The 12,650-nt window shown below is 35.4% G+C and overlaps 1 protein-coding gene across 5 annotated transcripts in view; it reads right to left on the bottom strand.

The window, feature by feature from the left end:
• Positions 1-6,488: 6,488 nt before the first annotated feature.
• Positions 6,489-12,650, bottom strand: part of LOC121879138 (maternal embryonic leucine zipper kinase-like) — a 33,137-nt gene continuing 26,975 nt past the window's right edge. For 4 of the 5 annotated variants that reach the window (XM_042385735.1, XM_042385739.1, XM_042385736.1 and 1 more), the window contains 7 exons: positions 11,985-12,179; positions 11,233-11,437; positions 10,925-11,098; positions 9,815-9,887; positions 9,093-9,261; positions 8,091-8,194; positions 6,489-7,766 (listed from right to left, as the gene is read on the bottom strand). In XM_042385735.1, the coding sequence (XP_042241669.1) occupies positions 7,502-7,766; positions 8,091-8,194; positions 9,093-9,261; positions 9,815-9,887; positions 10,925-11,098; positions 11,233-11,437; positions 11,985-12,179 (1,185 nt within the window). In that variant the 3' untranslated portion in view covers positions 6,489-7,501. The remainder of the gene's footprint in view (positions 7,767-8,090; positions 8,195-9,092; positions 9,262-9,814; positions 9,888-10,924; positions 11,099-11,232; positions 11,438-11,984; positions 12,180-12,650) is intronic. The other variant, XM_042385740.1, reaches the window with a different exon arrangement.

Genomic DNA, 12,650 nt, shown 5'->3' with positions numbered 1-12,650 from the left:
TTGTATCATAAAACTGGGAAATATCTACTTTCGGGAAAGTTGATTTATCTCTACTTTCCCGAAAGTAGATAGATTTTCTACTTTCGGGAAAGTAGATTATCGACTATTCGAGTAGATTTTCGAATTTGGAAATATTTACCTAATTTTTGCGAAGTAATTATCATAAAACAGTAGATTTGTATCATAAAAATGGGAAATATCTACTTTCCGGGAAAATTGACCTCTACTCCCAAAAAAATCGTCGTTTTCTTTTCGGGAAAGTAGATTGTATTTTCGGCGGGGAAGTAGATTTTCAGTACAGGAAATATTACCTAATTTTGCAGTAGATTATCATAGAAAACGGGAAATTTGTATCATAAAAATGGGAAATATCTACTATCCGGAAAGTAGATTATCGACTTTTTAGGAAATGAATTTTTCAGGCAGGAAATATTACCTAATTTTGCGAAGTAGATATCATAAAGCAGGAAATTTGTATCATAAAAATGGGAAATATCTACTTTCCGGGAAAGTTGGTATCTACTTTCCCGAAAGTAGATAGATTTCTACTTTTCGAGAGAAAATGGTGTATCGACTTTTCGAAGTAATTTTCCGAACACGGAAATATTACTAATTTTTGCGAAGTAGATTATCATGAAAACGAAATTTGTATCATAAAAAAATGGGAAATATCTACTTTCCGGGAAAGTTGGTTATCTACTTTCACGAAAAGTAGATGACTTTTGAGAATGAATTTTCGAATTTTGAAATATTACCTATGAATAGTCGGTTGGTTTATTCATGTGGTTCTGTATTGATTAATTACATTTGGGTATTTGGGTAATCAGGCTAATTGCCTGTTTTTTGGTTTGGTCTTGTTGAATAAATCGGACTGCCAATCACTTCTCGACTAGTATTTGGTGTCAGAAAGTCTCAAAAATATTGGAAAACTTAATTTAAACTGAGTTAATAGATCGAGTGCATGTACCGATAAAACGCTGACCGCGTAACTCAAGATAGGTGGAGGGAGGAGAGGCAGTCCACACACCACCTCCTCCACCTTCATTTATCATCTTAATAAATACGTATAAGGAGATCACACACACACACACACACACAAAACACTAATGAAAGGAAAGTGGTAGTTGGGGACAGCCAGGTGAGGTTTATGGATAGGGCTTTTTGTGCGAGAGATAGGAAACGTAGGACTAGGGTGTGTTTTCCTGGGGCTGGGATAGGGCATGTAGCCGAGAGGTTAGACAGGGTTTTCTCAGGGGAGGGTACCAATCCAGTAGTGTGTCTTAGTGTGGGAGGAAACGACGTAGGTAAGGTTAGGAGTGAAGAACTTTTCAAGAGGTATAGGGAGGCGCTGGGGAAGATTAGAGATAGGGGAGGGATCCCGATAGTATGTGGTGTCTTGCCTAGAAGAGAGGTTGGTTGTGAATGGCTGTCCAGGGCAATTGCTATAAATTGCCGACTGGGAAAACATTGTGCAAACAATGGTTGGACATTCATTGATAACTGGCAACGACTACCTGTACTGTCGCGACGGAGTACACTTGTCTCGTGAGGGGGTAAAGACGTTGTCTGCATCCCTGGAGCGTGAAATTGTCACTCCGAAGGGGGGGTTTCGCCAGTAGAGAGGGGTTGGGGAAAGTGGGAGTCAAAAAACAAGCAGGTCCTGGGAAGTAAAATTAGTTGCTCAGGACAAGGGGTAAAACAGGACCAGGGAAGAGTAGGTTTAAATGTATACTATACAAACAGTAGGGGCAGTTCAAAAGATATCGAAGTCTTTAAACTGCTAAGAGAACATATGGGCACGGGGGTGGAGGAGACTGCAGTGGGAGCGGGTAAACAAAGTGAAAGACTACAGGGAAGTAGTGTTAGGAATGATGACAAAACTAAATTAGACAGGGAGTTTAAAACTAAACGCGGTAAGGGGAGGACTCAGAACACGACTAACTTAAATGTATACTACGCAAACAGTAGAAGTATGAGAAACAAAATGGATGATATTAGGGCCTTGGTATGTACCGAAAAAATCGATATAATTGCATTCACTGAAACATGGATCAACCTAGACTCACATGAGTTACCTGTCGAATACCAAATTGCAGGTTACCAATTATTCCATACCGATAGGCGGAGTAGCAATCTATGTCAGGGATAATCTGAAGTGTGAAATAAATAAGGAAATAAAAACTGAGCGGAATACAGAAACAAAAGAGAAATACAATCCAAGGTGTATATATACAGAGGAGGGTGAGACCAGGTCCACAATGGTCAGGTATTAGGTGATGACCCTACTAATCTTTAAATAGCACACAACGGTTGGTGGTCAGGTCAGATGGTCAGGTGACCCGACCTTCTCACCTGGTTACAAATCTTCTTAATTACAAAATTGTCCAGCTTGTACATGCCGTTACTCAAATTCATGTTGAATGCTTCGGTATGTTTAATAAGACTAGATTCTATGATGTTCCTACTATCAATTGAATTACAGTGACCCCTCGTTTAACGAACACCTCGGTTAACGTAATTTCGATTAACGAACTGCCTTCCATAAGGATCTTCAATTCGGTTAACGAAAAAAAATTCACTTAACGAACTTCTTACGAACCGACCTCAACATGTTTTCGCTTGCACTGACCGGGCAACCAGCTTTAGTATCAGTCCGCCAATACATTAATCGGTTCTAGGGCTTAAATTTCTTACTATTTTTGTAAATATCAAGAAGTTTATACTATTCAATAATTTTAAAAGTTTAATATTCAATTTTTTAGTAATTTTAACAATTATTGAACATAATTGAAGGTAAAGTGACTAGTTTAATGCGCGGCATCCAGCCTCTTAACACAGCAAACAGGCGTCAGTCTCTCTCTGTTTTCACTGGAGGTAACATCTTGCTTGAGACTCTCTTCAACTAAACGCTTTTTTTCTGTGTTTCCAAGCAAATTATTGGTCATTTTGAAATATATTTTATATATTGACAATATATAATGCAGTGCAGTGTTGATTTAAAGAAAATAATCTTGAATTAAACCAGAGAGCTAAAATTTTATGGGTGAAATGGCACCATGGGGTGACTTCTCTTCCACCCCAATGCCTTCTCTTCTTCCTTCTCCTCCACCCCCATTCTAAATCCCATCATCATCATCATCATCCAGGAGCCTTCTACATACACACCTCAAAGTAAGTGAACTTTTCTACCATTTTTGTTGAATTTAGGAAATTTTCGGTGAGCTGGAACCAATTACCCAAAAACCCATTGAAACAATGGTTTCGGTTAACGAACGTTTCGGTTAACGAACGACCTTCTGGAACGGATTGAGTTCGTTAACCGAGGGGCCACTGTACAAGGTAATATTGAGGAGGCATTATCCCAGTCAATGCAATGCTTGTTATCCCTCAAATGAACAAACAGAGCATTGGATTCCTGGCCTGTCCTAACACTGTATTTGTGTTGTTTAATTCTAGTTGCAAGATCTTTACCTGTCTGGCCTAAGCAAAACATATTACATTCCTTGCAAGGAACTTTATAAATGCAACCAATTGTGTTGTTGGGGGAGTTTTTGATTAACATTTGTTCTACAAGCGCGGCGCATGACTGTATTGATATTTTACGTAAATTTAACGTCATTATACCATTTCTTATACAATTATTGATATTTTACGTAAATTTATCGTCAATATTCTAGTTCTTATACAATTATTGAAATTTTACGTAAATTTAATGTCCTTATTCTAGTTCTTAAACAATTATTGATATTTTATGTAAATATAATGTCATTATTCTAGTTATTATACAATTTATTTATATTTTATGTAAATATAATGTCATTATTCTAGTTATTATACAATTTATTTATATTTTATGTAAATTTAACGTCATTATTCTAGTTCTTATACAATTATTTATATTTTACGTAAATTTAACGTCATTATTCTAGTTCTTATACAATTATTTTTATTTTACGTAAATTTAACGTCATTATTCTAATTTTTAAACAATTATTGATATTTTACGTAAATTTAACGTCATTAATCTAGTTCTTAAACAATTATTGATATTTTAGGTAAATTTATCGTCATTATTCTAGTTCTAAACAATTATTGAAATTTTATGTAAATTTATCGTCATTATTCTAGTTCTTATACAATTACAGTGGTCCTCGGTTAACGAACACAATCCGTTCCAGCAGGTTCTTCGTTAACCGAAAAGTTGGTTAACCGAAACCATTATTTCAATGGGTTTTTGGGTAATTGGTTCCAGCTCACCGAAAATTGCCTAAATTCAACAAAAATGGTAGGAAAGTTCACTTACTTTGAGGTGTGTATGTAGAAGGCTCCTGGATGATGATGATGATGATGGGAATTAGAATGGGGGTGGAGAAGAAGGAAGAAGAGAAGGCATTGGGGTGGAAGAGAAGTCACCCCATGGCACCATTTCACCCATAAAATTTTAGTTCTTTTGGTGTAATTCAAGATTATTTTCTTTAAATCAACATTGCACTGCATTATATATTGTCAATATGTAAAATATATTTCAAAATGACCAATAATTTGCTTGGAAGCACAGAAAAAAAGTGTTTAGTTGAAGAGCGTCTCAAGCAAGATGTTACCTCCAGTGAAAACAGAGAGAGACTAACGCCTGTTTGCTGTGTTAAGAGGCTGGATGCCGCACATTAAACTAGTCACTTTACCTTCAATTATGTTCAATAATTGTTAGAATGACTAAAAAATTGAATATTAAACTTTTAAAATTATTGAATAGTATAATTTTCTTGATATTTACTAAAATAGTAAGGAATTTAAGCCCTAGAACCGATTAATGTATTGGCGGACTAATACTAAAGCTGGTTGACCGGCCAGTGCAAGCGAAAACATGTTGAGGTCGGTTTGTAAGAAATTCGTTAACCGAATTTTTGTTCGTTAACCAAATTTAAGAATCTTATGGGAGGCAGTTCATTGACCGAAATTTCGTTAACCGAGGCGTTCGTTAACCGAGGGACCACTGTATTGATATTTTATGTAAATTATGATTATTCTAGTTCTTAAACAATTAAGTATTGATATTTTACGTAAATTTATCGTCACTATTCTAGTTCTTATACAATTATTGATACAGTATTTACATAAATTTATTGTCATTATTCTAGTTCTTAAACAATTATATTGATATTTTACGTAAAATTATCGTCATTATTCTAGTTCTAATACAAATATTGATATTTTGCGTAAATTTATCGTCATTATTCTAGTTCTTATACAATTATTGATACAGTATTTACATAAATTTATTGTCATTATTCTAGTTCTTAAACAATTATATTGATATTTTACATAAATTTAACATCGTTATTCTAGTTTTTGAACAATTATTGATATTTTACGTAAATTTAACGTCCCTATTCTGGGGCGGAATCCTACCAATTTCTGGGCCAGAATCGTACCCTATTCTGGGACGGAATCCTACCGTCTTCTAGGGCGGAATCCTTCCGTCTTCTAGGGCGGAATCATAACCTCATTCTGGGGCGGACGCCTACCATTTCCGGGCCCAGAATCCTACAATCTTCTGGGACCAGAATCCAACCCTATTCTGGGACGGAATCCTACCGTCTTCTAGGGCTAGCGTGGGCCAGGATATTTTGGATATTTTAGGAAATTTTTGGAAAATATTGGGGATTATTTTTTTTTTTTTTTAATTTTTGTTTTTGACAATTTGTGGGAAATTTTTTGACAATTTTTTTTATTTATTTTTTAAAATTTTAGGATTTTTTTTGAAATTCTGGGGAAATATTTGAATTTTGTTTTAATTTTTTTTTTTTCCAATTTTTGAAAAATTGAAATTTTCTGAAAAAAAAGGAAAATTTTAGGGTTTTTTTTTTTTTTTTTGGAAAAAATTGGGGAAATTTGTTGATGAATATGATCCTATTTCTTTGTGTATGAACCTCTGTGGCAGTGAGAAGTGATACCACCCTCAGTGTCAAGACCTAACTGAATTACTCAGATTGGGCAAACTATACTCCAAGCTTTGTCAATAAATTTGTTAAACTACAAAAAAGGGGGGGAACTATCTTGGTACAGAAAAAGCAGCAAAACTTGTCTTTCTTTTTAAGGTGTTAGAATTTCAATTTTATAAATATTAAATGTCATGTTGTATCCCAAAGTGTTGTGAATTAACTGGTTTTGCTTTGTTTTTATATTTGCAACAATGAAGAAGCCTAGAGCTTAACTACAACCCCTATGTGTTTGAAGTAGAGGTATAGTACTGTACTACAATAAAATATGTAAGGTTAGCAAAGTGATGTTACTTATCTTAAACTTGTGTTGGATGTTTGTTAAAAAACTTATACAGGGGTATTGTAATTTCTGTTGTGATAAATGTGGAGGTTTGTTGTTTATTTGTGTAGGCTACTGTGATAAAGGCATAAAATACTGTCTAGCTGATTCATTTATTACAATACAGTATAAAAGGAATTGTTTAATTCAACATACAAAAAACAAACTGTGATTTAAATACTTTATTTAAATCAAACAACCCTGCAAAAATACCCTCAAATAATTAAACCTTCCAGATCTAATCTTGAAGTGACTTTTAACTTCCTGAGAAGTATTATATTTCACAAAATTTGGATAACAAATACAGGAATATCCTTTCCCTTACCCTGCCCGGCCATAAGACTAACTTGACATTGATGCCAATGCATAAAAACTTTCATTACTTTAACCACCACATGACTTCTAGCAGGGTTAAGGCAGCAGGGAAAATCATTCCAGTATTTATTTCTAGTTAGCTATAAAGTAATACCCTACTGGTGTCTTTAAATTTTGGCAAGGTTAGGGTATCACCACAAGTAGTGTTTACAGCCAATTTACTACCCAATGGTACATTTCAATAATAATAATAATAATAAAAAACAAAACAAAAAAACATTACCAAGAACTGATGGTTTTCACATACACAACATCATTTAGAGAGAAATGATTGGCTGTAAACCTAATGAAAGTTAATGTGGTTTTAATATTCCATTTTTATGTATTTTTGTATCATGTCACATTTTTGTCAAGCATTACAATTTTGTTCTAAATAAAATATAAAAAAAGTGTCATTTCCATAAAGAAGAGGTTAGTTAAGATAATTTATTAACTTGTTTACAGGGGTCTTTCTGCTGAATAAAATCATCTGGCGTTTGCCAAATCGATATTAAAAGTGGCATCCCAGTAGTGGAGACACTTTATACCCTTTGCGAGTGGCGAGTTTCTCTAAGCTGAATACAAATGTCTGGTATTAACCAAATAAAACATTAAAGGTGACATCTCCATAGTAAAGGGGTTAAGTAAAAAAATCGAAGAAACTACGAGTGCCCCAATTAATGAGACAAGACAAAAATAGATTAGCAGTCAATAATTCATATTACATTTTAATGTAGATTTCTAAAAAATATATTACTTCCCACTCCTGATATTAAAACTGTACATGATTATCCCCAAATTAAGTGTATTTATAACACCATATACATTATACTGACACATTTGTTTGTTCAGCACCAGTTGAAACATTCACAGGTGTGTTGGTGGTGGAGGAGGTAGGTGTGTTGTTTGATGAAGAGCTCTGAGCAAGGCGAAGGATCTCCTCACACACTCGTTTGTAGATCCAAGCATCCCCCTTCAGTCTCTTACGCCTGATGCCCACAACATCAAGCCGTGGCACGCGACACACCTCCAACTCAAAGCTTAGTTTAGCACCTCCTACGTCATCACGGACCTTGCCACGCAATGTATACCTGAAGGCAGAAATAGTAAGATGTATGAGAATACTTTAATTCACTCACCTTCACACTTGTTTCGAGGAGGGCAAAAGAGTATAATTATGGCAGAGAGAGACTGCAGAAATGATGGAGCCACACACATTATACAGTGACGTAATAGATTTTATTAGAATGGATTTAAATAAAATCCTCGTGGTTCCTTCTATTATAGCATTGGACACAGATTCTAATAAAGAGGGAAATTAAGTTTTTAAAATTATTTCTAATGTGTTCATTTGTTATTAATCACACACAAGTAGGCATCATGAGGAACCAGTGATGCTTAGTTTAGGTACTTACCCCTTCTGGTTACAGAGGATGCCCTTATTTTGGAGTGCCCGCCGGAGGTCATGCAGAACCTGGTCAGGATTTCTACTTCCTGTCGTGCTTACATTGTACAAGTTCTGAAACAAAACATGAACAACTTTCTCAGTCAGAGAATAAATAGATATGAATAAATAATGAACCTAAGACTCGACATAAAACTTTACATTAAATTTAAAGTGGCAATCTGTGGGATGGTTAACCTCTAAGGCAGCGATTTTCAACCAGTGTGCTGCGAAGCATCCGTAGGTGTGCCGCGGAACATTAGTTTGCCAGGGAACATCTGTAGGTGTGCCGCGAAGCATCCGTAGGTGCGCCGCGGAACATTAGTGTGCCGCAAAGCATCCGTAGGTGTGCCGCGGGAGTTTAAATAGCATTTGGATACGTTTTGACATTACTGGTACTTTTATGGAGCGCATTAAACTCCCTTTTTTCAATGATGCAATAAATAAACAAATGTGTTCATTAAAAGCTCATATGGCAGTTTTAAATTCTCTCCTTAATTCTGTAGTGTAGATCCGCCGATCATATCTATCCTCAAATACTGATGGTGTGCCTCGACCATTTTAGTGCCTGGCTAACTGCGCTGTGAGATGAAAAAGGTTGAAAATCACTGCTCTAAGGACTGTTAGATGTGGGCTATTGCAGGATGTTTAATACATCTCATCATATTCCTTTATACAGTATCACAACTTTCCTTCATAACTGTTTTCCCCCCATATTGTCATTGTCACAAATATAAGTTTTTCTTTACCAGACACGAATTTTACTCAAGGCTGCCAAATGTACATTCCAACAAACCTCTTTCCACTATGGTTTTTGTAGCATGGGTGATTTATATGGCTGCTCCCGATTGTTTGAAACAGCAGGAAACATCAACACGTGTGTTACTGAATAGAGAAGGCATGTGGGAGGACTGAAAGAGTTAAACAATGAAGCTAGAAAAGTATAATCTGACTTTCCAAGCCCTTTACCTACCTTGCTTTCTACAATCAATGGCCCAGAATCTGAATTCAGTTTTCTGCGAGGTGTAAGCATATTTCTCATCTTGTCTAAACGTTTTTCAATACTGCCAAAAACTTTTCTTGAAGATCGTGGGGTACGGTCCGGTGTCCAGCCCCAATCGTCATTATTCGGTATTAAATATCTGAAAAATAAAATATAAGTAAATAAACCCCTCCACCCTTGCAACTTATTTTGTATCATAGTCTATAACTTAATTTATTTTCTAACTTGTTACAGAACTCATATAAAACTATTAATACCAATATGATGTACAGTATATTATTCCTACATTTAGAATGTAATGCATGGTTAACTTAAATTATCATAAATGCTCCACTGAAAACAGATTGGGTTGTAGTTAGTGTTGCTGAGTAATACAGGTACTCCCCGACTTACGTCCACCTGCACTTACGACCTGCCTCAGTCGTACCAAAATGTGGTCGAATTATGTATTTTTTAGTCCCAAAGTGAGTACACAGACAAAATTTTCATCTGTAATTCACTTTAAAATGGCTGGCAAGCTTAAAAGTGAGTGTTTTGTGGTGTTGAGAAGAAAAAGAGACCCAAATTTTCAATTTTCTATGTGTTATTTAAGCATTTCTGACTTACGACCTGGATGTTGATCCCTAACCCCGTCCTAAGTCGGGGAGTACCTGTATAGTAGTACAGTGCAGTATACAGTAATCAATTCGTACCTAGATTTTAACGGTGTTGAAAATTCATTTAATCCACTGTCTACAGATCTGGATGGCGATAGCTTTCCAGGTACTGAGGAGAAAAAACAAAAACATTATTAAGTGTATATTGTAGAATTGACCTATCAAATTTTGTACATCGAATTAGAAATTGGAAAAAAAGATTGTGAAACCCTATTTTACATATCAAAACTGGACCAGGTGCCTCATGCATGGCTGATACTAAGTTTATGGGATTAAATCCTAGGAAATCCCAAAATATAATTGGCTGACAATTCCAAATATATTTATACCGACTACTGAACATAAGGGCATCATTGATAGCCTGCTACAATCTGCTGGTTTGTTGCTGTCCGATACCATCGATTATTTGTATTTTCTTAACATAATTATTGTTTGTCTTTGATAAATATATAACAATTCAACAACCTAACTTGAGATGTTCAGGTTCATGTATATAAAAAAAAAAAAAAAAAAAGCAAAGAAATTCCAAGGATGTCATATCACTGTTCATGTACTCCAACTTAACAAAATCTTCAAACTCACTGGTTTATCTGTGTACACACTGTACAGCATACTGTATTGTATTGTTTAGTCTTGCTAAAATACTGCCTGATGCCGTATTTTCCAGGAAAGTACACATGATATATACAGATGACTTATTGTAATGATAGTCATCATATAGTTTTGAGAGTAGCTACAGTATAAGTGGAATACAGTACAGTACTGTACATATAACTGGTACTGGCAGGACTTTCTCAGACCTGTTGAAGCATATGCGTATAAAAATGAGTAGAGCTGTGATTTGATTTAACATGCGTGTGTGAAATAAAGAGTGTAATACAGTAATTGAAACATCAAGGTTGTAAAAATAAGGAAATACAGTAGATATATTAAACAGTGAAGATGATGATAATAATAATATAAACAATGTTAGTTTTAAACAGAAAATGTTAACCACTTGAGGTAAAACTTTTCTTCTTTCACAGGAGTATGATAAATAAATGCTACAAATCAACACAAATGCCTCATCTTATAAAACATTAATCAGTCATATCACAGAACAGCAAGCAAATTTTTTTTAACCAGTGGAGTCCACCAATATCTTACAGGGTGTGGTCGGAGTGGCTTTCTTGCGAGATTTATGCCCTGGTGTTGGTATTCTAGGTTGGGCAAAATTCTCCTTCTCCTCATCACTGATAGATGGTGGACGTCGTTTTTTGGGTGATATTAGTGGTGTGATCAGTAGCTCTGGGTCGCTTTCCTTACATGGGGAAATTCGACCTGTACCAGTATGTAAAAAGTGGTAAATCGTCACTAATGTTTGCAGTTAGCTTAACAACCCAATTCAATTCTAAAATGAGACTTGAGCACAAAGTATTATACACAGCCAAAATACATCAAAGTTAATATCTCACCAACTACTTTGTTGACTATGTGGTCAGTGGGTGTAGCTTTACATATAGAGAGAAGATCTATATCATTGAGTCCACCCTCCAGTGATGTGTGTAGTCCTCGAGGAGAGTTGGCCAGGCTGTTGTATGTTGAGTCTGTGTGATTTGATGAGTTATGTTTTTCTTGATTTAATTGTTCTATTAGACATCGTGCTGGAGTTCTCTGTGACTGTAAATAATGATAAGATATTTGTACAGTACCCATCCAAAACACATCTTTTTCAACAGAATGAAAGAAAATGTGTCAGTGTGTGTGTGTGTGTGTGCTACTGAGTTTTGGAGTAAGCGCTGACTTTACACCTTGGCTGACCACCGATTAATTACCTGGTTGGTGTATTTCAGGAGGTGGGAAAGGGATGGACCCAGCAAAATTGCCGGTTAGGAATTTTGAGGCTACCAGTCTGTGTGGCTTGTAAGTGTACATCTGTAAATATTGGTGTCGAAAGCATTTAATAAAATGTGCGAGGGAAGAACTGTCAAAAACCAAAAAAGAATGTTTCCATTATTAAGTGTGATAGTTCCACTGTATTAATAGTGACAGACCCAATGTAACATTGTGGAAAATTCCCAGATCACTCGGCTTCATCTGTCCTAAATAACAGTACAATAGCTGTACCAAAAGTAAGGAAACACTCAATTAGAGGATACCATTATTGTACTTCATTACACAAAAAATTGTGAAACTATTGATATAAATTGCAAGCACAATAACATACCGGTATCTCCCCAAGAGGTGTTACTTTAGGGATGAGTCTTGGTGACTTTCCTTTCATCTTCTGTGAGACCAATAAGAAGTAAGTAGCCGTGAGATAATCATAAGACCAACGGCATACTGCTTGCCGCACGGCTACTCTAGACTTCCCCTGATGCACTGCAACCTCTGTGATCACATCTTCATCTACACCGTATGTCTAAATGCAAAAAAAAAAAGAGCATGTACAGTATGTGGATTCAAACTTATCATTCTAAGAACCCCTACTTAACTCTCAATTGCAAACATGTTAATAATTGTCAAGCTAAATTTATGTAGACACAGATAATGACATAGAGTACACTTGTACTGAAGCATCTCTTCAATAATTATATCTCAAAAACCATTACTGTATCCTGCCGTTATAATTTTTATCTACCCTACAACAGTACCCTCACCTAAGCAAATTTAAAGGAATTCAGAGAGTAATGAATGATGGTATACATAATTCAATAAAAAGGTTTAAACCAGCAGGCTCTGCACATGCATTGCCCCCAAAATAAAAGTTGATGACCTAAACATATATATATACAGTATATATATTTTTTTTGCTAAATTTAAAGATTTTGTAAAAAGTACATCACTTTGGATAAAGAACATTACAGTATACTTTACTTTCAATAGACAAATT

This window comes from Homarus americanus, unplaced genomic scaffold, assembly GCF_018991925.1.
Source record: "Homarus americanus isolate GMGI-L3 unplaced genomic scaffold, GMGI_Hamer_2.0 scaffold4060, whole genome shotgun sequence".
Classification (NCBI taxonomy): domain Eukaryota; kingdom Metazoa; phylum Arthropoda; class Malacostraca; order Decapoda; family Nephropidae; genus Homarus; species Homarus americanus.
Note: the sequence above shows the minus strand (reverse complement) of the source record. Positions and strands in the feature narration are given on the sequence as shown.